This window comes from Dermochelys coriacea, chromosome 1 (genome assembly GCF_009764565.3).
Source record: "Dermochelys coriacea isolate rDerCor1 chromosome 1, rDerCor1.pri.v4, whole genome shotgun sequence".
Classification (NCBI taxonomy): Eukaryota; Metazoa; Chordata; order Testudines; family Dermochelyidae; genus Dermochelys; species Dermochelys coriacea.
The window spans coordinates 108,508,349-108,532,008 of NC_050068.2; the positions used below are offsets into that span (position 1 = coordinate 108,508,349).

The 23,660-nt window shown below is 44.3% G+C and overlaps 1 protein-coding gene across 1 annotated transcript in view; it reads right to left on the minus strand.

The window, feature by feature from the left end:
- Positions 1 to 22,158, minus strand: part of RAB20 (RAB20, member RAS oncogene family) — a 50,652-nt gene extending 28,494 nt beyond the window's left edge. The window contains exon 1 of the mRNA XM_038386598.2: positions 21,683 to 22,158. Coding sequence (XP_038242526.1) covers positions 21,683 to 21,851 — 169 coding nt within the window. The 5' untranslated portion in view covers positions 21,852 to 22,158. The remainder of the gene's footprint in view (positions 1 to 21,682) is intronic.
- Between the last annotated feature and the right edge of the window lie 1,502 nt (positions 22,159 to 23,660).

A 23,660-nucleotide genomic window follows, 5' to 3' on the forward strand; every position in this document is an offset into this window, starting at 1 on the left:
AGTACTTGTGGCACCTTAGAGACTAACAAATTTATTTGAGCATAAGCTTTTGTGAGCTACAGTTCACTTCATCGGATGCAAGTGAGCTGTAGCTCATGAAAGCTTATGCTCAAATAAATTTGTTAGTCTCCAAGGTGCCACAAGTACTCCTTTTCTTTTTGTGATATATCCTGTAATGCTCCTACCATAGTTCCATCTATACTAGTCCTCCCTAGACAAGGGAATGGGCATCTGAGCTCAGTACTAGGTATTTAAACACACACACACAATCAATCTTCAGAGATGTCACTGAAAGGACAGGATATATGTGCCATGGCACTGAGGCATGAGAGGTAGCATCCACCCTTACAATGCACTATTTTTCCACCTTCATCTATCAGAAATTGGCTTGCATCAATGAATTTTAAAGCCACATGAGCACATATAAAGTTCGTTTTAGGCTTCCCTTTGCCACACTTCTTTAATACAGCAGTGACACTATCAAACTTCCCCTACCCTTGCGCATGACAAAATTAAATATTTAGTATGAGGATCAGGGCCCTATTCACTGGGTATTGTACACACATAGGAAGTCAGTCCTAAAGAGCTTACATTTTAAATATTGGTCATGTTTCCATTGGAAGAGTATGAACTGCAAGCCAAAGCAAACAAAGTGAAATAAAATACATTGCTACACCAATAGGTGCACACCATTTAAAGTAACAAAGTAAGGATTTAGCAGGGCAGTCACTTTCCATTTTTACAGGAGTGGGAAGGCAGTGTTTCAAATTGAATTGCCTCTTTTAAAAGTTATCAAGGAATTAGACCATAAAGAGCCGGGGGCAAGAAAGCTGGTCAGCAAATACTGATAGCTATACAAATACAGAAGAATAAACCACACCAAAACAAAAAAAAACAAAAAATCCAACAACCTAAAAATACAAATAAACTATAGTCCTTCCTCTTCCCCCACTGATTAATCACCAGACAAACCAAGAGGCTATATCTGGCAGGAACAGCTGAAGAGATTTCTATCAGTTGATGGCATCATGGTAGTTGGTGTCACAAGTGACCTGTCTCAGTTGTATTAAAAACCAAGACGTGAGTCTTGCAAGTTAACTTGTAATACAGACTTTTATTTATAGATTAGAAAGAAAGAACTGAGCATGGCTGATGGGCTGTCTAGACAGATAACTGCTGCAAGTGACTCTTCTCTAAAGTTCCAACTAGATTATGACAGGTTTCAGATTAGCAGCCATGTTAATCTGTATCCGCAAAAAGAAAAGGAGTACTTGTGGCACCTTAGACCTAGTTTACACTAGAAGTTGAGGTCAAATTTAGCAGCGTTAAATCTATTTAATCCTGCACCCATCCACACGACGAAGCCTTTTTTTTCGACTTAAAGGGCTCTTAAAATCGATTTCCTTACTCCATCCCCAACAAGGGGATTAGTGCAGAAATCGGCCTTGCTGGGTTGAATTTGGGGTACTGTGGACGCAATTAGACAGTATTGGCTTCCGGGAGCTGTCCCAGAGTGCTCCACTGTGACCTCTCTGGACAGCGCTCTCAACTCAGATGCACTGGCCAGACAGACAGGAAAAGGCCCGCGAACTTTTGAATTTCAATTTCCTGTTTGGCCAGCGTGGCAAGCTGCAGGCGAGTGCAGAGCTCATCAGCAGAGGTGACCATGCAGAGCTCATTAGCAGAGGTGACCATGATAGAGTCCCAGAATCGCAAAAGAGTTCCAGCATGGACCGAACGGGAGGTACGGGATCTGATCGCTGTATGAGGAGAGGAATCCGTGCTATCAGAACTCCGTTCCAGTTTTCGAAATGCCAAAACATGTGTCAAAATCAACCAGGGCATGAAGGACAGAGGCCATAACCGGGACCTGAAGCAGTGCTGTGTGAAACTTAAGGAGCTGAGGCAAGCCTACCAGAAAACCAGAGAGGCAAACGGCCGCTCCAGGTCAGAGCCCCAAACATGCCACTTCTATGATGAGCTGCATGCCATTTTAGGGGGTTCAGCCACCACTACCGCAGCCCTGTTGTTTGACTCCTTCAATGGAGATGGAGGCAACACGGAAGCAGATTTTGCGGACGAGGAAGATGAAGATGATGAAGTTGTAGATAGCTCACAGCAAGCAAGTAGAGAAACCGGTTTTCTCGACAGCCAGGAACTGTTTCTCACCCTGGACCTGGAGCCAGTACCCCCCAAGCCCACCCAAGGCTGCCTCCCGGACCCGACAAGTGGAGAAGGGACCCTTTGGTGAGTATTCCTTTTAAAATAGTATACATGGTTTAAAAGCAAGCATGTTTAATGATTAATTTGCTCCGGCATTTGTGGCTCTCCTGGATGTACTCCCAAAGCCTTTGCAAAAGGTTTCTAGGGAGGGCAGCCTTATTCCGTCCACCATGGTAGGACACTTTACCACTCCAGGCCAGTAGCACGTACTCGGGAATCATTGTAGAACAAAGCATTGCAGTGAATGTTTGCTGACATTCAAACAACATCTGTTCTTTATCTCTCTGTTATCCTCAGGAGTGATATCATTCATGGTCACCTGGTTGAAATAGGGTGCTTTTCTTAAGGGAACATTCAGAGGTGCCCGTTCCTGCTGGGCTGTTTGCCTGTGGCTGAACAGAAATGTTCCCCGCTGTTAATCACGGGGAGGGGCTAGCCATGTGGTGGGGGAAGCAAAAAGCGACCTTGGAATGAAAGCACATGTGCTATGTATGTAATGTTAACAGCAAGGTTTACCGTGAAAGAATGTACCCATTGTTCTATAAAATGTGCCCTTCTAAATACCACTGTCGCTTTTTTTTCCTCCACCAACTGCATGCGTTTCAAGGATCTTCTCCTTCCCAGAGGCTAGTGAAGATTAGAAGGTGAAAAAAACCACACTCGCGATGAAATGTTCTCTGAGCTCATGCTGTCCTCCCACATTGACAGAGCAAAGACAAATGCATGGAGGCAGACAATGCAGGAAAGTGCAGGAAAGCACAAAATGACCGAGAGGATAGGTGGCAGGCTGAGGAGAGTAAGTGGCCGGCCGAAGAGAGGGCTGAAGCTGAAAGGTGGTGGCAGCGTGAGGAGAGGAGGCAGGATTCAATGCTGAGGCTGCTGGAGGATCAAACTAATATGCTCCAGCATATGGATGAGCTGCAGGAAAGGCCACTGGAGCACAGACCGCCGCTACAGCCCCTGTGTAACCAACCGCCCTCCTCCCCAAGTTCCATAGCCTCCTCACCCAGAGGATTGCCCAAGCAACAGAAGGCTGGCATTCAATAAGCTTTAAAGTTTTAAACTTTTAAAGTGCTGTGTTGCCTTGTCCTTCCCTCCTCCACCTCCCCTCCCAGTGCTTCTCTCCTCCACCACCCCTCCCGGGCTACCTTGGCAGTTATCCCCCTATTTGTGTGATGAATTAATAAATGCATGCATGAATGTGAAGCAACAATGACTCTGCAAGTGGTAATCGAAGGGAGGAGGGGAGGGTGGTTAGCTTACAGGGAAGTAGAGTGAACCAAGGGACGGGGGGTTTCCATCAAGGAGAAACAAACAGAACTTTCACACAGTAGCCTAGCCAGTCATGAAACTGGTTTTCAAAGCTTCTCTGATGCGCACCGCGCCCTGCTGTGCTCTTCTAACCACCCTGGTGTCTGGCTGCACGTAACCAGCGGCCAGGGGATTTGCTTTAACCTCCCACCCTGCCATAAACATCTCCCCCTTACTCTCACAGATATTGTGGAGCACACAGCAAGCAGTAATAACAGTGGGAATACTGGTTTCGCTGAGGTCTAACCGAGTCAGTAAACTGCGCCAGCGTGCTTTTAAACGTCCAAATGCACATTCTACCACCATTCTGCAGTTGCTCAGCCTGTAGTTGAACAGCTCCTTACTACTGTCCAGGCTGCCTGTGTACGGCTTCATGAGCCATGGCATTAAGGGGTAGGCTGGGTCCCCAAGGATAACTATAGGCATTTCAACATCCCCAACGGTTATTTTCTGGTCTGGGAAGAAAGTCCCTTCCTGCAGCTTTTGAAACAGACCAGAGTTCCTGAAGATGCGAGCGTCATGTACCTTTCCCGGCCATCCCACGTTGATGTTGGTGAAACATCCCTTGTGATCCACCAGTGCTTGCAGCACTATTGAAAAGTACCCCTTTCAATTTATGTACTTGCCGGCTTGATGCTCCGGTGCCAAGATAGGGATATGGAAAAAAGAAAAAAAAGCACAGAAAAAAGGCGTGAAACGATTGTCTGCCATTGCTCTGACGGAGGAAGGGCGACTGATGACTTGGCTTACAAGGTTGGCTTACAGGGAATGGCTTTACATCAAGGAGAAACAAAAACAAACTATCTCACAGAATGCCCCCCCCCCCAAGGATTGAACTCAAAACCCTGGGTTTAGCAGGCCAATGCTCAACCCACTAAGCTATCCCTCCCTCTGGTATTTCAGGCAGGACTGAATCTCCATTAAAGTTTTCAAGGTGCCCCTGACAGATCTCACCAAAACGATTGTCGGCCATTGATTTCACGGAGGGAGGAAGGGGGGAGCAAATGAATACAACACAAATCTGGTCTATTTCTTGTTTTGATCCACTCCATCTATCTTTTTCATCTTTGGCTGGCAGCAGACAGTGCAGTAGGACTGCAAGCCATCCACATCTCCTGGCTCCTTGGCAGAAGATGGTGCAATAGGACTGCTAGCCATCCTCATCTCCTGCCTGCTCACCATAAGATGGTACAATAGGACTGCCTGCAGGACTAAAGAGAATGACGGGGTCGAGTCATTCCTAATTGAGTCCCTGCACCCATGTCTGCTCAGGTGCTCCTGACCGACCTTACCGAGGCAGCCAGGAGCACCTCGGACATGATGAGGATGGTTTTCAGGCCTATTGCACTGTCTGCTGCCACAAGGCAATGGGTTGCTGTTGCTGTGTAGCAATGCAGTACCGTGTCTGCCAGCACCCAGGAAACATACGGTGACAGTGAGCTGAGCAGGCTCCATGCTTGCCGTGGTATGGCGTCTGCACAGATAACTCAGGAAAAAAGGCGTGAAACGATTGTCTGCCGTTGCTTTCACAGAGGGAGAGAGGGATGGCCTGATGACATGTACCCAGAACCACCCACGACAATGTTTTTTGCCCCATCAGGCATTGGATCTCAACCCACAATTCCAATAGCCAGCGGAGACCACGGGAACTGTGGGATAGCTACCCACAGTGCAACACTCCGGAAGTTGACACTAGCCTCAGTACTGTGGAAGCACTCCGCTGAGTTAATGCACTCAGAGCATTTTATGTGGGGACACACACAATCGACTATATAAAAATGATTTCTAAAAAAACTACTTCTATAAATTAGACCTAATTTCGTAGTGTAGACATACCCTTAGAGACTAACAAATTTATTAGAGCATAAGCTTTCGTGAGCTACAGCTCACTTCATCAGATGCATGCAGTGGAAAATACAGTGGGGAGATTTTATATACACAGAGAACATGAAACAATGGGTGTTACCATACATACTGTAACAAAAGTGATCAGGTAAGGTGAGCTATTACCAGCGGAGGTGGGGAAACCTTTTATAGTGATAATCAGGCTGGGCCATTTCCAGCAGTTGACAAGAACGTGTGAGGAACAGTGGGGGGGGGGGAGGAAATAAACATGGGGAAATAGTTTTAACGTTGTGTAATGACCCATCCACTCCCAATTTCTATTCAAGCCTAAGTTAATTGTATCCAGTTTGCAAATTAATTCCAATTCAGCAGTCTCTCGTTGGAGTCTGTTTTTGAAGTTTTATTGTTGAAGAATTGCCACTTTTAGGTCTGTAATCGAGTGACCAAAGAGATTGAAGTGTTCTCCGACTGGTTTTTGAATGTTATAATTCTTGACGTCTGATTTGTGTCCATTTATTCTTTTACGTAGAGACTGCCCAGTTTGGCCAATGTACATGACAGAGGGGCATTGCTGGCACATGTTGGCATATATCACATTGATAGATGTGCAGGTGAACGAGTCTCTGATATTGTGGCTGATGTGATTAGGCCCTATGACGGTGTCCCCTGAATAGATATATGGACACGGTTGGCAACGGGCTTTGTTGCAAGGATAGGTTCCTGGGTTAGAGTTTTTGTTGTGTGGTTGCTGATGAGTATTTGCTTCAGGTTGGGGGGCAGTCTGTAATTAAAGACTGGCCTGTCTCCAAGGTCTGTGAGAGTGATGGGTCGTCCTTCAGGATAGGTTGTACATCCTTGATGATGCGTTGGAGAGGTTTTAGTTGGGAGCTGAAGGTGATGGCTAGTGGCGTTCTGTTCTTTTCTTTGTTGGGCCTCCTGTAGTAGGCAACTTCGGGGTACCCCATTGGTAATAGCTCACCTTACCTGATCACTCGTTACAGTGTGTATGTTAACACCCATTGTTTCATGTTCTCTGTGTATATAAAATCTCTCCACTGTATTTTCCACTGCATGCATCCGATGAAGTAAGCTGCAGCTCACGAAAACTGTAGCTCACGAAAACTTATGCTCAAATAATTTTGTTATCTCTAAGGTGCCACAAGTCCTCCTTTTCTTTTTAACTAGATTATGAAACTCTGAAAATGAAACTCTGCTGTTAAGGTCAGATAAATAAGGCATAAGCTGGTTTCCCTTTTGGGTCCATTTTAAACAGTCCTTAATGAGTCCTGAAATATGGCTGCAGCCTTGCAACATGGACATGAGTAGAGTGAAGGGAATAAGTCTCTACTTTTTATTTTTGGAGGCCAACACAAACCAGCAAAGTGGGGTAAAACCTTGGAGCCATTAAATTTATGAAGACACCCAAATGGATTCATGACAAAGTAAACCATTTAAAAATACGCTATGTGATGACTCTGAATTGGGAGAGCAGACAGATATACAAATAATTTATTCTAACCTCATTAGTCTTTGAAGAGACAAGCAACTGCTTCATTCAATCCCAGTCATAAAATGTCAAGTTGTCATTCAAACAGAGTCTTCCTTATTGGTTTGTTTGGCACTTTTAACTGACCATAGAAAAGCAGGAAAAATTTGCAGCACTGATCCTGAGAATTCTTTCATCAAGCAGCCTGAGCAGAGCAACCAGCAGACAATGGCCCTTGGCTAGGGAGCCTCAACTGTCCCATTCCTAACATTAGGCCAGGAGGTCTTACCTGCCCCAACTGTGCTTTGGTCTAGTCAGCCCAGAAACAAAGCCCACACCTGGTTTAATTCCTCTGTATGGAAGGATAGTGGATTTGGCAAGTTTAAGTAACTGCGAAACTTGGATGGTGTCCAAGTGAACAGCTATTATATAGCGTAAGTCAGATATACATTTACATTCCATTTTGAAGGCTATTACTGCACAACAAAATTAAAGAATTCCCTTGTTCAAGGTGATCTACAGATTAATTTCCCTTGCTCCTGCCAGCAACATGCTTCACTGAGTCCTATAATGACAACTCTGAGGGTAGGGCATTCATCGGCAGTTCTCACCAACCAGGACCTTTATTTCAGACACAATGATTTAGTGAAATGAAATAGCTGGGATTTTATTTTACTTAATTTTTTGACACATTCCAGTATTTAAGAGTTCTCCATTATGTGTGGCAGAGACATGTTAACAGTAAATAAAAACATAACTTCCTATTTCAGCAGTACCCTACATCGCTATTTTTGGAAAAACTGTACAAGAGAGAGTGTTGGATGACTGCTGGACAGCATATAGTATGAAAGGCATACTATCCATTTTTGGTAGGAAAGTCAGTCCCAAAGCACAGGAATATGGATTACATTTTAAATCTCAATGGGGGTTTTTTTCCCCCTAATCGGATATATTAATCCATCCATTGGAAGTGCTTTTGAGTCCCTCTGATAGAATCTTATCCACTCCATTATACAAAGCTGCTCTCATCTTCTGACAGCATCAAGCTATGGGCTGGCAGAACTTTGGAAGAGGAAGGAATCTGTCTGAAAACATGATGTGGCGCAAGAAATTAATGGGCTGTTTCAAGATGGAAAAGCTCATGAAAATCCAAGATGGGTACTTGCTTCTCCGAGATATGACTCCTTTTGAATATGAAAGACGACAGAAGAAACAGACCTCAGAAATACAGAAATTTTGGTTCATTGTAAAGTATTTGTACAGTCTTTAGCCTGTTTTAGTGATATGAAATTAATGGATTCTAAATTTCTGTTCCTGTATAAGGTCCTATGAAAATTCTCACAGGGCTGTAACATTAATTTGCAATATATTGTGAACTTTCCTTTTATCTGCAAAAAGAATGTAAAATCAAAGTGAAGAGCTCAGACTTGTTGAGTGCATCCTGGTTCACATTTATGTCAAAGACGCATATATTGGAGCCCACCTTCAGGTCACTAGTTAGAATACGGTCCAGATTAGTAAGTAGCAGCCAAAGTTCTTCCCACACAAGACATTTGATGGCCTATGTGAAGCAAATTGTCTACATTTTAAGATGCACTACCACTTTTGGCTCTATTGTAATAAGAATATATGACCCATCTAGCCCAGTATCCTGTCTTCCAACAGTGGCTGGTGCCAGAGCTTCAGAGGGAGTGAAAAGAACAGGGTAATTTATCCAGTGATCCATCCTGTCATTCAGTCCCAGCCTCTAACAGGCAGAGAGAGCCCAAACTTCAAAAAGAGACATGGAGACTTAATATTTTCACTTCTAGAATTGCTTTTTCCAAATCAGGAGAGAAATACTGATGAGGCAGGGTAGGAAAAGCTTGCACTCCCACTGCCTAGTTTGTCCTGCTATTAAAAATTTCAGTCTGCAGCTCCTGTGGCGAAGAGTGCCAAATGGCATGTTCACTCAAGTTAAAAAACAAAACAAAAAAAAACAACCACTTCCTTTGGTCAGCTCTGCAGTGCCGCATGCAAGACCTAAAGTTAATCACCCGGTCCAAGTCTTGCTTCCCAGACTTGCAAGCGTTCAGTCACTGCAGATGAATCTTACAGCCACAGCAGTGAGAGAAAGAACCTTAACATAGGATCTATAGAAAAAGCTTTGATCAAATCCCAAGAGAGTTCCATTCAGCACTCCCTGAAAACACAGGTGGTCACTGGGACTCAGGGAAATATTTCATTCCCAACATTTTCTATAATGAGAGCAAATACTACATTTTTCTCTATTGTTGAGTCAATGCCTTTTCTTACGAAACGCCGTACAAAGAATGTCTTCTTTAATATATTGCACTAGTCCAGTGTGACTTAAACAAGGAATTACTACATTTACAATTTCAACTGAAGGTGAAATGCTGGCACTGCTAGAATTGCTTGAAAGTTCATACGGCTCTAGGGTGTGATATCATCCTGCATCAGGCCCTTTAGTCACTTAAAAGAGAAGTTTAGAAAAGTGGCAGTTAGTGGTTGTTTCATAAACACATTTAAGGGCTTGTTTCAATTTCTTACAACATACACCAATCACTTGGTAAAACTTGCATAGATGTGACACTTGCTGTGAATGAAACATCAGCTCACCTAGAAGACTAACTAATTATTGTATTAGACAGCTGTCCTCAAGAGGAAGGCTCGCTGACCATGAACAGTATACAATGTACAATAAGAAGAGTACTTGTTCTTCCTGAGCACTCAAAGACACTACTGCTGGAAAATACTACGTCCTTTGAACATAAAAATGAATGCATTGCACTTTGCTTTTAGTTCAATGGGAATATCACATAGGATACCAAGTCATTTAAGTAAATATCTGGCCTCCATTCTCAAATTGGTATCCAATTAGCATAAAACTTAGACAATTAGAATTACTATTGGGCACACAAAATGTGAAGTCAGGTTTACATACTCTTCTTTATGCTGCAGTTAATTAAGCTAACTTCACTATTCTCCACAAGGTTTTCGACACAGAAGAATGGAGTGAATATTCAAGTAGAAAAAGTATTGTTTGCACAGGAACAAAAGAAAAATATCGCTCAGACAGTAATTTCTTACAAAGCTGCAACAGACATTTTAACTTTGAGTTTTATGTTTGTGAAAGGCGCTCCAAGAGGCTGACATTTTGCATTCCTGAACAGAACAAGTACAGTACAGGCAACAGCTGTGTAAGCTTCCCACACTGCCCAGTTAATACATCCTCAACCTTGCCAAGGAGGGTAAATCAGTCTTTGGCCCATTTCCTGAGAATGCCAACAAGGGTGCCAATTTTTTATACTTTTCATATTGGCAACTGGACAACTAGTGAAACAAACAATCAGCTTCTGCTTGTGATGAAACTGAGCCAAATTATAAATCAGTGACTTTGAAATGAAAGGCGCCATACCTCATTGCGTATCCCACAGTCCATCTGTTTCTCTCCCGCAAGTCCCGTCCCCACCAAAAAGTTTTTACTATAGTTAAAAACAAAAAACACCACACCAAACAAACCCACAACACACACACACACAGTCCCTTGATATTTCACCACTATCTATAGAAAGCTTACAAGGTTATTAAACACTGAATTGAAATTTTATTGACCATTTGTAAATTGTTAAATTAGTCACGTTCTTTAAATACTTTATTCATTCTTGGGGAAGGGCAGAAGGGTATAGTGCAGACATAACATAGGGAAGAGTGTGCTATTTTTTCCAGTCCTTCCTCAACCTCAGTTTGGTACTCAAACAGAAAAAGTCTTAAACTATACATCTTCACTCAATCCAAGGTTAATCTCAGACTTTTTCAAACTCATCTATACGAAATAGCAGGTTTCCAAATTAAAACATTGTTCTCCAAAGACTGAACAAGTGTATTTTCCCCTCTCTCAAGGACATCTCAATCAAAATTAACCCCTATAATCGTCTCAGAGTATCTTCATAAATCTCCTCCTGCCTCCTCTCAAAATAAGAAAGCCAACAAGGAAGGAGTCTTCAATTACCAAAGTTGAACTGTGTGTGGACACTAGGCGGTTTCCCTTGGTTATGACTTTTGGGAATATTGACTTACTGGGTCTGGAAAGTTTCAGTCATGAACAAGTCGAGAGATACATGAAAAATAACATGATAGTTCAGTGAGTGTATGCTAGAACAGTGCTGGGTTTTTTTTACACTGTATTCTTAAATACCTCAAACCAAGTATGGATTTAAACTCAGAGTTGGGAAAACAGGAATTGCCATACTGGATCCAATAAGTTCTATCTAAAGCAGTCTCCTATCTCTCACAGTGACCAGTTCCAGATACTTCACAGAAAAGTGTAAGAACCACAAAGTAGGCAGATGTGGGGTAACATGACCCCCACATTAGCGCTCGTCCTGATCTCTAGTAAATGTTCGCTTAGTCCCTTAAACATGAGTTTTAGCATCCCTTCCAAAATTTGTTAGCATTAACTGGATGTTCTCATTATCCATGCAAGAATCCAATCCCTTTTGGATCTTTCTAAATTCCTGACCCCAACAACTTACTGTTGTAATTAGTTTCTACATTCTAATTACACACAGTGTGCAAAAGTATTTCCTTTTATCAGCTCTGAATTTGCAAGCTTTTAATTTAACTGAATGTCCTCAAGTTACGGGACAGGGAAAGCAGAAGTTTCCTATCTATCTACAGAAGACAACTTCCATTTCCGTAATCATTTTTGGATATTCTTCTGTGAACTGCCTTTAATTCTGCAATCTCTCTTCTGAGATGTGGTGACCAGCAGGGCACACAGTATTTTCCATCCCATTCCTTAAGTATTTCCCACAGACATAGCGCCATTGTGGACAGTGCTTAAGTTGATGTAACTTGCGTTGCTCAGCGGGATGTCTTTTTCACACCCGGAGCGATTTAAGTTACACCAACTTAAGCTGTAGTTTAGACCAGCCCACTGTCTGTACTGTGCCCAGGCAGACAAATCTCTGAAATGAAAAGATTTATCATCATTGAAAAACCGTGTTTCCATGGATTTTTTTTTAAAGCAAACTTTCTGTTCTTGCCTCCAATTCTCACCCCCATGATCATCATAAGAGAGTGCGCTCAGATGCAGTGAGCTCATTCTTCAGAGAAAAGTCAGCTTTGTTGCCAAAAGAGGCTACATTGCAATTCAGGGCATGTTTATGATTCCCCCTCCCCATCATGGAAGAAATCTGCAGGTGCTGAAGGAAAGCATTACAACTGGTTCATAGCTGATTATTTTTTGCTGTGGGGGGAGTCTGTTCTCATATGCAAACAGCTAAACCAAAGGCGGGGGGACAGTTCTAACCATTACGCCTTGTCATTCCTATGCAAACACATGATTGTCTGGTGGTAAATTCATTAGCCAGCTCCTTTTGTAAAATACTATTATTGCCTCAGCAAATACAGTTTGTGAAATACTTTCCATTAACTTGCAAGTCTGTTACTTTGACAATGAGCCAGCATTAGACAAAATGTCTAGAAGAGACAGCTAGTAATTGAGAAGTTTTGTTGTTGCTGAACATTCCTTTTAATCTGTCAACGATACAAATGCAAGTCATTTGAATTTAGCATAGACACAAAATTCCCCAAAGAAATTAGCAGCCTCTAAAACACTAATTGCACAAACCAGATGGTAATTTTCCATTTAAACAAGCCGGGCTCTTGTAAGGCCACCAGAATTTCAATCTGCATTTGAACTCCAGCATGCAGAAGATGAAAGGCTATGGGCTCTAACTCAAAGCAGCGCACGGCCTACTCACAGCAGGAAGAACTTGGTATATTCCATGACTGCTGTCAGCTGCCAGAAAAAAAATTATATTTTAAATATATATAAACATCCTTCATTCTCCAGCTTTTGATTCTACAGCCATTTTGACAGAGAAAGATCCTTTTGCTGAGGATCTCACCCCTGTTGCTTGGTTTTGATTTTTTTTTTTTTTTTTTGCACATACTACCAAGGAGGTCTCAATACAGCACATGCTTAAAGCCCAGATTTTTAAAGGTATTTAGGCATTGCAGCACTCAGTATTCCAATACCTACCTAGTTTAGCAGCCTAAATCTCATTCTAAAGAGGTCTTGGGCTCCTAAATCAGTTCTCAAACTGGGGGTTGGGACCCCTCAGAAATTCACGAGGTTATTACATGAGGGGGGTTGAACTGTCAACCTCCACCCCAAACCCCGCTTTGCCTCCAGCATTTATAATGGTGTTAAATATATAAAAACGTGTTTTTTATTTATAAGGGGAGGGCACACTCAGAGGCTTGCTATGTGAAAAGGGTCACCAGTAAAAAAAAGTTTGAGAACCACTGAGTTAGGTGTTACTGAGCGCTGCAATGCCTAAATACTTTTAAAAATCTGGGCCTATGTGTTTTGAAAATAAGGTTCCAATACAGCAATGTATTACCTTTTAAATAGTGTAACGCTTTGTAGACATACAGTTCACACTTTAATTACTAGCTTCAGGAAGAAAATTCTCATGAGTTAAAGAGTCTTTTTAAAAATTAATAAATGGAGTTAAGTTTTAATAGTAAAGTAATTCTGTGCTTTGATATTTTAATATTGTTAAGACACAAATATTCAATTACCTATATAGAGCAAAGCCTAATTATTTTAGCAGCCATCTGAGTTCAACAGTAAAAGGTTAAGTTTACTATTTACTGCGAAAAATCCTATATGAAAAAAAAAAAATTTTTCAGCTTTCTTCCAGTTTCTGTTCTCCCATCTTAAAGTGCATCTTTCATCTTAAAGAGAAAAACATAAGAGATGTGGACTTAACTTGGCAATTGATCTTTTTGAGATAAGAATGAGAGTGCAAAGGACTGGAGAGGGATGGGAGCAGCAGAGCCTCACCCGGAATGACCTGGCCTGCTCTTAGGCCCCAGTCTAGCACAGCATTTATGCATGTACTTTAGTTTATTATCATTCAACACAACACTTTAAGTGCAAGCATAGGGACTGACTGATTGATTGGCACATCGCACCAGCCAGACCAACCTGATCTCCTCCTTGAGAAGATAACTGATTTATTTAGACAAACCCACCTGGATTTCAGTAAGGCACTTGATACAGTTCCACATGGGAAAATATTAGTTAAATTGGAGAAGATGGGGATTAATATGAGAATTAAAAGATGGATAAGGAACTGGTTAAAGAGGAGACTACACCAGGTCATACTGAAAGATGAACCATCAGGCTGGAGAAAGGTTACTAGTGCAGTTCCTCAGGGATCAGCCTTAGGACCAATCATTTATATTACTGACCTTGGCACAAAGAGGGAGACTGTGCTAATAAAATTTGCAGATGACAAAGTTGGGAGGTATTACCAATATGGAGGAGGACCAGAGTATCATACAAGAAGATCTGGAGGATCTTGAAAACTGCAGTAATAGAAATAGGATGACATTTAATAGTGCAAAATCATGCATTTAGGGACTAAACAAGAGTTTTTGCTATAAACTGGAGACTTATCAGTTGGAAGAGAGAGGAGGAGAAAGACTTGGGTGTATTGGTTGATCACAGGATAACTATGAGCCACCAATGTGATGCGGCCATGAAAAAGGCTAATGCAGTACTAGGATGCAACAGAAAGGCGAGGTATTTCCAATAGAGATAGGGAAGCGTTAGGACCATTATACAAGGCATTGGTAAGACCTCATCTGGAATACTGTGTGCAATTCTGGTCTCCCATGTTTAAGAAAGATTAATTCAAACTAGAACAGGTGCAGAGAACGGCTACTAGGACGATTCAAGAAATGGAAAAGTTACCTCATGAGAGGAGAGTCAAAGAGCTTGGCTTGGTTCGCCTAACCAAAAGAAAGCTGAGGGGAGATATGATTCCTCTCTTGAAATACATCAGAGGGATAAATACCAGGGAGAGAGAGGAATTATTTAAGTTAAGCACCGTGGACAGAAAAACAAATGGATATAAACTGGCCATCAACAAGTTTTAGGCTTGAAATTAGATGAAGATTTCATTCTCTGATGGTTAGAAGTTCTGGAACAGCCTTCCAAGGAGAGCAGTGGGGGAAAAAAACCTAACAGGCTTCAAGACTGAGCTTGATAAGATTATGGAGGAGATGGTATGATGGGACTAGATACAATGGCATGTGGCCCATTAGCAGCTGCCAGTAGCAAGGTTCCCAGTGGCTGGAGACAGGGCACTAGATGGGGAGGGCTCTGAGTTACTACAGAAAATTCTTTCCCAGGTGTCTAGCTGCTGGATCTTGCTCACATGCTCAGGGTCTAACAGGTCACCGTATTTGGAGTCGGGAAGGAATTTCCCCACTAGTCAGATTGGCAGAAACCCTGGGGGTTTTCCCCTTCCTCTGCAGCATGGAACCTGGGTCACATGAAGTGTAAATTGTAGTTTCTCTGTTACGTGATGTCTTTAAACCATGATTTGAGGACTTCAGTAACTCAGCCAGAGGTTAGGGGTCTATTACAGGAGTGGGTGGATGAGGTTCTGTGGCCTACAATGTGCAGGAGGTCAGACTAGATGATCATGATGGTCCCTTCTGACCTTAAAGTCTATGAGACTGCTGAATTAGGTCCATGACCTCTCAGGCTGAACCTGCCAAAGATATTAGCGAGTACAGCAAGAGAAGGTAAGAACTGGTGTATTTTTCGTAAAATTTCCTTTGACCGTTGGAATTTTTCAAACTAGAGTTTCAGCGTTTCTAGCCAACAGCTTTTAAAGATTCCATGTAAAACAAGGTCCTGTACTCAGTAGGCTGTGATGGTGCCATATACAAGACTGACAGTGTCACATTTTAGATGTTTGACTCAATGTTCTGTTATCAGTAGTTGTCTGTCATGAAAATTCAACTCTTGTCTGGAAACAAAAAGAAAAAGGAGTACTTGTGGCACCTTGGAGACTAACAAATTTATTTGAGCAGAAGCTTTCGTGAGCTACAGCTCACTTCATCATTTTTGATTAGTTCTGTGCCAAAGTATGCTTTAGTAACAATGCAGGATGTGCAGGTTTGCCATGAAACATATTTTAAGGAACTCAGGAGATCAGTGATTAACTTGACATGGCAGCAGTATGTACTTTTCACATCTGTGTTACTCTTGCGGTCAGAGTGATCAGTCAATTTACTTTCTCATCCCTCTTGTTTCATAACCCAAAACTTCCTTAGGTTGGCTGTTGGGGTTTTTTTTAAAACTACATATTAGGATAGTCCAGCATTTCTCACATGCAACCACAAGGGGCTTTTCTTGTGGCCACAGCCTTGTGGCAAAGCAGCCACCCCGCCCCAAAACCACCAGCAGGGGCTGGTCCTTGCCTCCTCCCAGAGCCACAAACACTGTAGGAGCAGGCAACCAGTGTGAGCTCCCCACCTTCCTGAGGGCGGTGGGGCTGAGGCTTTGGCCCTGGGTGGCAGGCTTTGGCCGTGTGGCGGCAGACTCCACCCCCCAGCTGCAGGGCTCCAGGCTCACTCCCACATTTGGTCCTTCCTGCCTCCCTCCCCACCTAGGGCTTACTCAGCGCCAGCAAGCTGGGGGTCAAATTAAGTCTCCTGTGAAAAGTGATATTAACAAATATACAAATATCACTTTTCACAGTAGCAGATTTACTACCTAGCACATCTAAAAAAACAAAATCAACCAAAAAAAAGCAAAACATGAAAGCACCTTATTTGTGTTTCTAGTCTGTTTAGGTCCAATAGTGAAGAGAGACAACTGTACATTACTTTTATTATTGAGTCTGCAAAAACAAAAACAAACAAACAAAAAACCTACATAAATAAATGACAACGATTTAGAGATGGATATGTGCATATTTATTTATTTTTCCTAAAGTTAATTAAGTATTTTAGGAAAAATTGTCAGAGCGACCACCAGCAAGAGTTGGTGGCTACACTCTGAGGCCACCAAAAAATTTGTTTTGAGAACCCCGGGATAGTCTACAGATTGTATAGGTACATGCAGTATATTATTTGTACTCAAATATTAACATGGAGGTGTAAGTGTGAAATTCCACAGTTTTGCCATGAGCAGTGATACTGCCAAGAAGATCCCTTCACCTTTTCCCACTATTCCCTCGATTTTCTTTTTTTTCCTGGTATTTGTTTCATCATATAGTTATTAAATTTGATTCCCATCTCAAACTCATAGACTATAGTGAAATGCAGTGTATATATTGCTTTAAACATTAAAAGTACTTACTGTCGCCACACAATACTGCTCATTTAAAAATACTATTATAAAAACAATGGCAAGATTTTATGGTGTTTTACAATTGTATGCCAGGGTTCAACAAAGCTACAGAACTCAAAGTTAGCTAAAGACAATTTCAGATAAACAATTCCCATGAATTCTACTGGTCTATGAAAGGGAGCTTTTCCCGAGTCTTTCTAGCACAGGAGTGGGCAAACTTTTTGGCCAGAGGGCCACATCAGGGTGCGAAACTGTATGGAGGGCCAGCTAGGGAATGCTGTGCTTCCCCAAACAGCCTGGCCTTCACCCTCTAACCGCCCCCTCCCCGACTGCCCCCCTCAGAACCTCCGACCTATCCAACCCCCCCTGCTCCTTGTCCCCTGACTGCCCCCTCCCTTGACTCCCCCCCGACTGTAACCGCCCCCGCCCCCTATCCAACCCCCCCCGCTCCCTGTCCTCCCCCAACCCCTATCCACACCCCTGCCCCCTGACAGGCCCCCCGGGACTCCCATGCCTATCCAACCCCACCCCCGTTCCCCATCCCCTGATCATGCCCCCCCTAGAACCCCTGACCCATCCAATCCCCCTGCTCCCTGTCCCGACTACCCCCCCCAGAATCCCCTGCCCCTTATCCAACCCCAAGACAAGTGTGCAGTGTAGACATACCCAAAGACAAGACAACCACCCAAGTACTCTGCTCAGTGCATGCTCCAGAAACCAGATTACATTTAAAACAAACAAAAAACGAACAAAAACGTATGGCATGTCTACACTACAAACTTAAGTCGACCTATGTTAGATCGACTTCAGCCACCACAGTTATTAATGCAGTGGTTGTATGTCCACACTACCCTCCTTTTGTCAGTGGTGTGCGTCCGAACAAGGAGCACTTCCACTGACTGAAGAGGGGCAGTGTAGCGGGCTGAGAGCCAGGGCTCTCAGCTTCGCGCAGCTCCCTGCCAGGAGAGGAGGGGCAACCGCCTGGGCTTCTCGGGGAGCCCAAGCATCAGCCCATCTGGAAGTGGAGAGCCCGGGCAGCACGGCTCCCAGGGGTAAGCACAGGCAGCAGCCTGACTGGAACCAGAGAGCTGGGATGAGGGGCAACCAGGCTCTAGCTGGAGCCAACCACTAGCCAGGGCTTTCTTATCAATTTCACAGCTCCAGCATGGAGCCATGAAATTGACAAGAATGACAGCAACCAGTCAATATAAGTAACGCAGTGTCTATACGGACACTGTGTCACCCTAACTACACCTACATAATTCCTACGCCTTTCATGGGGGTGGAATGGGGCACTTACATCACTGGGAACAAGGCTGTAGTGTGTACACTGACATAATTAGGTCGATGTAAGCTGCTTTACGTCAATCTAGCTGGGTAGTGCAGACCAAGCCTGAATACTAATTTCTGAGGCCTTCCTAGGAATGTCATCCAACATTTATTTCTGCTTTGTCTTTTTCCAGATATGTGCATATATGCAAATATATTTACCGCTATTTGATTTCTGACTCCTAAAATAAGATATACGAGTTCAGCATGCAACAAGCAATTTTTTAGATCAGGTAAGTAATGGAATAGACTGCCAAAGGGAGTTTTAAACTCATCTTCACTACAGAGATTTAAAGCCCATTCAACATTCATCTAGTAGAGATAAATCAGTGATGCTATACAGGAAGCTAACTCATTATAAATATGGGAGTACTTGTGGCACCTTAGAGACTAATAAATTTATTAGAGCATAAGCTTTCGTGGGCTACAGCCCACTTCATTGGATGCATAGAATGGAACATATAGTAAGATATATATATCTATCTATGTTAGATCGACTTCAGCCACCACAGTAGCCCACGAAAGCTTATGCTCAAATAAATTTGTTAGTCTCTAAGGTGCCACAAGTCCTCCTGTTCTTTTTGCGGATAAAGACTAACATGGCTGCTACTCTGAAACCTGTCACTATAAATATGTTTCAACTTTTTCCTAGAATCATGTCAGCTGGAGACTTCAGTCTAGGGGCTTGCTTATGCAGCAACTGAGATGGAACCTACTAGTGGACTAGCCTAATTCCGTTTGTAGGCCAGCAGGAATTGCAAGTGTTGCAAAGGTGAAAAACAGTCCATGAGCAGAAAAGGAAGGAATTGCCTTGAATCGCTCAAGAATTGCCTTTCCTACTGTATACATATTTAAAAGGGTGGTATTGGGGCTTTAACCAACCTCCAAAAAAAAAAAAAAAGTTGATCCCATTCCTCAATTAACAAAACTAGCGGATACAACGTGGGACTAAAACTAGGTGTGGAGCTTATGTAAATCTAGAAAAGACAAGGGTAGGAGGGAGTCATAGAAGTGTAGGGCTAGATGGGATCTTCTTTATTTAAAAAAAAAAAATTCCTCTCAAGGACAGGGATGCAGAAGAAAACTAAGAAAAATAAGTGGAGACCATCTTACTGAAGCTATAATACAATTAGTATTTCTTCTGTTGAAACAAATTCCATCTATCAATTACCTACATTTACCTGGGTCTGTCACAGCAGAGACAATCAGCTACCCCCAAAACCACATACCCCCCACTACCACATTAAGAAAAACAGTTCAGTAACTGGCTCTTAAGTTTCGTAAGGTGTTTTGTTTTGGGGTTTTTGGGGGGGCAGGGGGGGAGAAGAGGAAAGGAGCGGGAGAAGAGTAAACTCCAAAAAGGAGAGATAAGGAGCTTGAAATTCATGAAGCTATTGGTATAGAAGTCATCTTTGTTTAACTGCATTTTGCTACATAAAATTAGAAACACAAATGTAGAAAAAACAAATAAATCAGACAACATTTGATCACTTATCCAAATAAATATTTTTCCTTAAGAAATTTCAGTAGTTTCTTCTCCACACACAGTTCAGCAAAAGCCACTTTATAGGACTAGATGAAATAATGAAGTCTATGTCAATTGGACAGTATATTTATTGCACTGGTATTGATGAAACATGCGGAAAGTCACTAGACCTTCCTGTTAATGCCTAAGCGTCACCAAATGGAAACTAGGGCATTGCATGCTATGTAGTTCTCCATTTTTGGCAAAGTTTTGCAAGCATGAACAGTACTAGAGGTTTTCTTTTTTTTTTTTTTTCTTCTTGGACACTATTCAGTTAAATATAAAACCTTGGTCTTGCGTCAGTGATGATATTGTCAGAAGTTCTTGAATCCTGCACAAGTTGTTCTAAAGAATGATTCAATATTAAACATACAAGAGTGTTCACTGAACTTGAGAGTCATTTTTCAAACCAGATCTCTCCACTACTATCCATAGGGTGCATATATCTGATCCTGGAAAGCATGCTACAAAACATAAAAATTTGCTCCAGCTTCTAACTAGCTAGGAGTATTTTAATGTCTTTGTAATTTCTACTGTGGATGGATAAGTGTCTGGCACTGGCCTTTCAGGGAAAGTGTTCTGACCACTACTACAGCTAGACAAAAGCGAGGAGATGAGGGCATATTCGCCACCCCCCTCTACTTTCCATCTAAATTTTGTAAAGAGTGCCCAAAATATCAGCGCACCTCACAAATGCATCTAAGTCAATCATAAATACATCTCATTTTAGACTTACACCAGTGCGCAAACGGGCTAGGCATCAGACATATAGGGAAAAAACATTCCTGTTACAAAACTGGGGGGAGGCTACCCTACTAAACATGGCAACAGAAGCAACACATCTGCGCCTCTCCCCACTGTTGGGCCCCCCTTTGGAACCTTGGAACTTAGCGGAGAAGAAGAATTACCAGACCAGGGGTTCTCAAACTCCAGTGCCCCCTGACCCTCTTCTAACAACAAAAATTACTGCATGGGGGGGGGGGGCGAAGCCTGAGCCTGCCAGAGCCCCCTGCTCCAGGTGGGGGAGGCGGGGCAAAGCCAGATGCAAGCCCCGCTGTCCTGGGGGCGGGCGAAGCTGAAGCCCAAGGGCTTCAGCCCCGAAGTGGGGGGCCGTCACTGGAGCCCCGCTGCCCAGAGCGGAAGCCCTTGGACTTCGGCCCGAGCTGGGGGGGGGGGGTGTTCAGGCTTAGGCCCCGCTCATCTAACACCAGCCCCGGTGACCTCCTTACAATGGGGGTGCGCCCCCCTTCGGGGCCCCGGCTCGCACAGTTGGAGCAACGCTGCAGCAGACGATGTTCCAGGCCTTCCCCGCTGGAGGGGGCTTTTTAAAGTCACAAGAACATAACGCGGACAGCAGACGCCCCCGCCACGAAGCCGTCGGCCCGGGCTTTTAAAGCCGCGAGAAAGGCCCCGTCCCCCCCCCCGGCACGAGGGCCGTACATCACGTGGCAGCCGCCCGAACACCTGGGGCCACGCTCAGCCCGCGGGGATGCGCTCGCTTCGCCCGCACACGCGGCCCGCAGGGCTCCCGGGCAGCTGCCCGCCCGCCCCGCCCCGCCTCCACCGCGCCCCGGATTTCTGTCCGTGACCCCAGCCTCGGGAGCCAGCCCCGGGCTACGCCGCCGGCCCGCGCGGGGACTCGCTTCCCCGTTTGGTTTGGTTGGGTTGGCGCCACGCACTGCAACAGCCCGGAGTCGCCCGGGTGCCGGGGCTCCGGGAAGCCCCCGCGCGGCGTCACTCGGCTCGGGACCGCCCGGTGGGCCCGCGGGGGAGGCGGAGGCGGAGGCGGGGCTACCTGCCGTGTCCCAGATGGAGATGTTGTAGGGCCCCCACTGTTTGAGGTAGAAGGCGCCCCCGACCGTGCTGGTCGCGTCCTGGAAGCGCCTCTCCATGTAGCGGTGCAGCAGGGAGGTCTTGCCCACGTTCATGTCCCCCAGCAGCACCACCTTCCCGTCGGGCTTCATCCTGCGGGCAGCCTGCGCCCGGAGCTCAGCAGCCTCGGCTCTGCGCCCGCATCCCGGGCCGCCCCCTGCCGCCAGCTACAGCGGGCAGCCGGCCGCCGGGCTCATCCCCGCCCGGCCGAGCGGAGCCGCGAGCGCGGGGGCTCGCTGAAAGTGGAGAAGGCTCCTGCCTGGCCCCGTCCCCCGCCACAGGCTCCGGGCCGGACGGAAGAGGAAGCCAGGAGGAGCCGGAGCAGGGATCCACGTGGGGCTGCCCGCCGCCCAGAGTCAGCTCCTCCTCCTGGCCGCCAGGCCGAGTCCTGCTGCCGCTGAGGCTAAACAGGGAGCACGCCCCAGCGGCCATCCGCGGGGTCCCGTGCCGGTTCCAGCCCCCTGCTCTTCCCATCTAGGTAGATCTCCGTATCCCGCTCGTCACCGTGCCTTGGGATGTTCCCAAGACCCACGGAGAAGCTGATGCTCCTGTGCTCCGGCCAGAGTCTGGATGATGGGCAGTAAATAAGGCCAGGCACTGAATAAGGAGCATAAAAAGAAATAGCGATTAACGACTCAGTAAGAAGAACAGGAGGACTTGTGGCACCTTGGAGCCTAACACACTGATTTGAGCGTGAGCTCCAGCTCACTTCATTGCTCAGGAAAGCATATGCTCAAATCAATGTGTTAGGCTCCAAGGTGCCACAAGTCCTCCTGTTCTTTTTGCGGATACACACTAACAGGGCTGCTCCTCTGAAACCTAACTACTCAGTGAGCACCACTGGCTAGCCTGTGTGTTGTGCTGAGGCAGGGAGCAGAAACAATAGTAGGGGGGCATTTAACTCAATAAGATCTGTCCCTGAGGTTTTCAGAGGCTTTACACACATTAAGTCATTAAATAGTAAAGGCTAAAATTAGAAACGGGGAGGGTTAACCTACTTCAGAGCTTTTCTTGTGCTCACACAACTGAGGAAGTTTTTCCTTTGCCCCCCGACTCTAGCTAGCAAACTGGAAATCAGGCTAACACTATCCAAACTCCTCCTCCTTTTGTTCCTCTACAGTGTGGAAACTAAAGAGAAGAGAGTTAGCTTAAATTAGGAATTTCCAGGAGGAGTTGTGGGTATCGGTTTAAGAGAAGCCTTCCACCTTATTTAAGTGACAGATTCTTGTATTCCCCTTAGATGGGCCTCCAAGTAGCAAATTTTAAATTTTCAGAGCCATTTAGCCAGATCTCAGCTGGTGTAAATTGGCCTAGCACCATTTAAATCAGTGGAGTTAAATTACACTAATTTACCTGAGGCTCTGGCTCATCATCTTTGATTCTCTCTCTTGCAGTCCTAAGGTTAAGCCATTTCAAAAGATCATAAATATTTTCTTGAATCTTAGGGTATGTTCAGGTTTTTTTTTAAATCATCAGGGGAAAGCAACAATATTTTTAAAAGGTAACTTGCTAGTTGCTAATTTCTTTCTCTCCCTAGCACAAGTGAAAACAGCAACCTCTTTAATAACAAGGGATCCCATATATATAATCACATGTTTCTTGTTGAAATTGCCAGCATTCTTCTAGCTAGAAGATTAGATTTCATGTTTACAGAAAGTTTTGATTTTTCACTTACCTTCCCTATTAAAAAGGAAATAATTCCATGGCTGGTGGGTTTTTTGTTTGTTTGTTATCACTACCAAGGAACTTTGCTTATGCTGCCCCCAGACTCTTGGTCTTGCAAAGTTTCCCCCCAGAGATACACAATTTAACTTAGGCATTAGCTACATCCCTAATTCTGAAGATCTGAAGATGTTTGTCCCCGGGACATGCCAATTCCTAAGGAAGAGGGAACGTGGGCT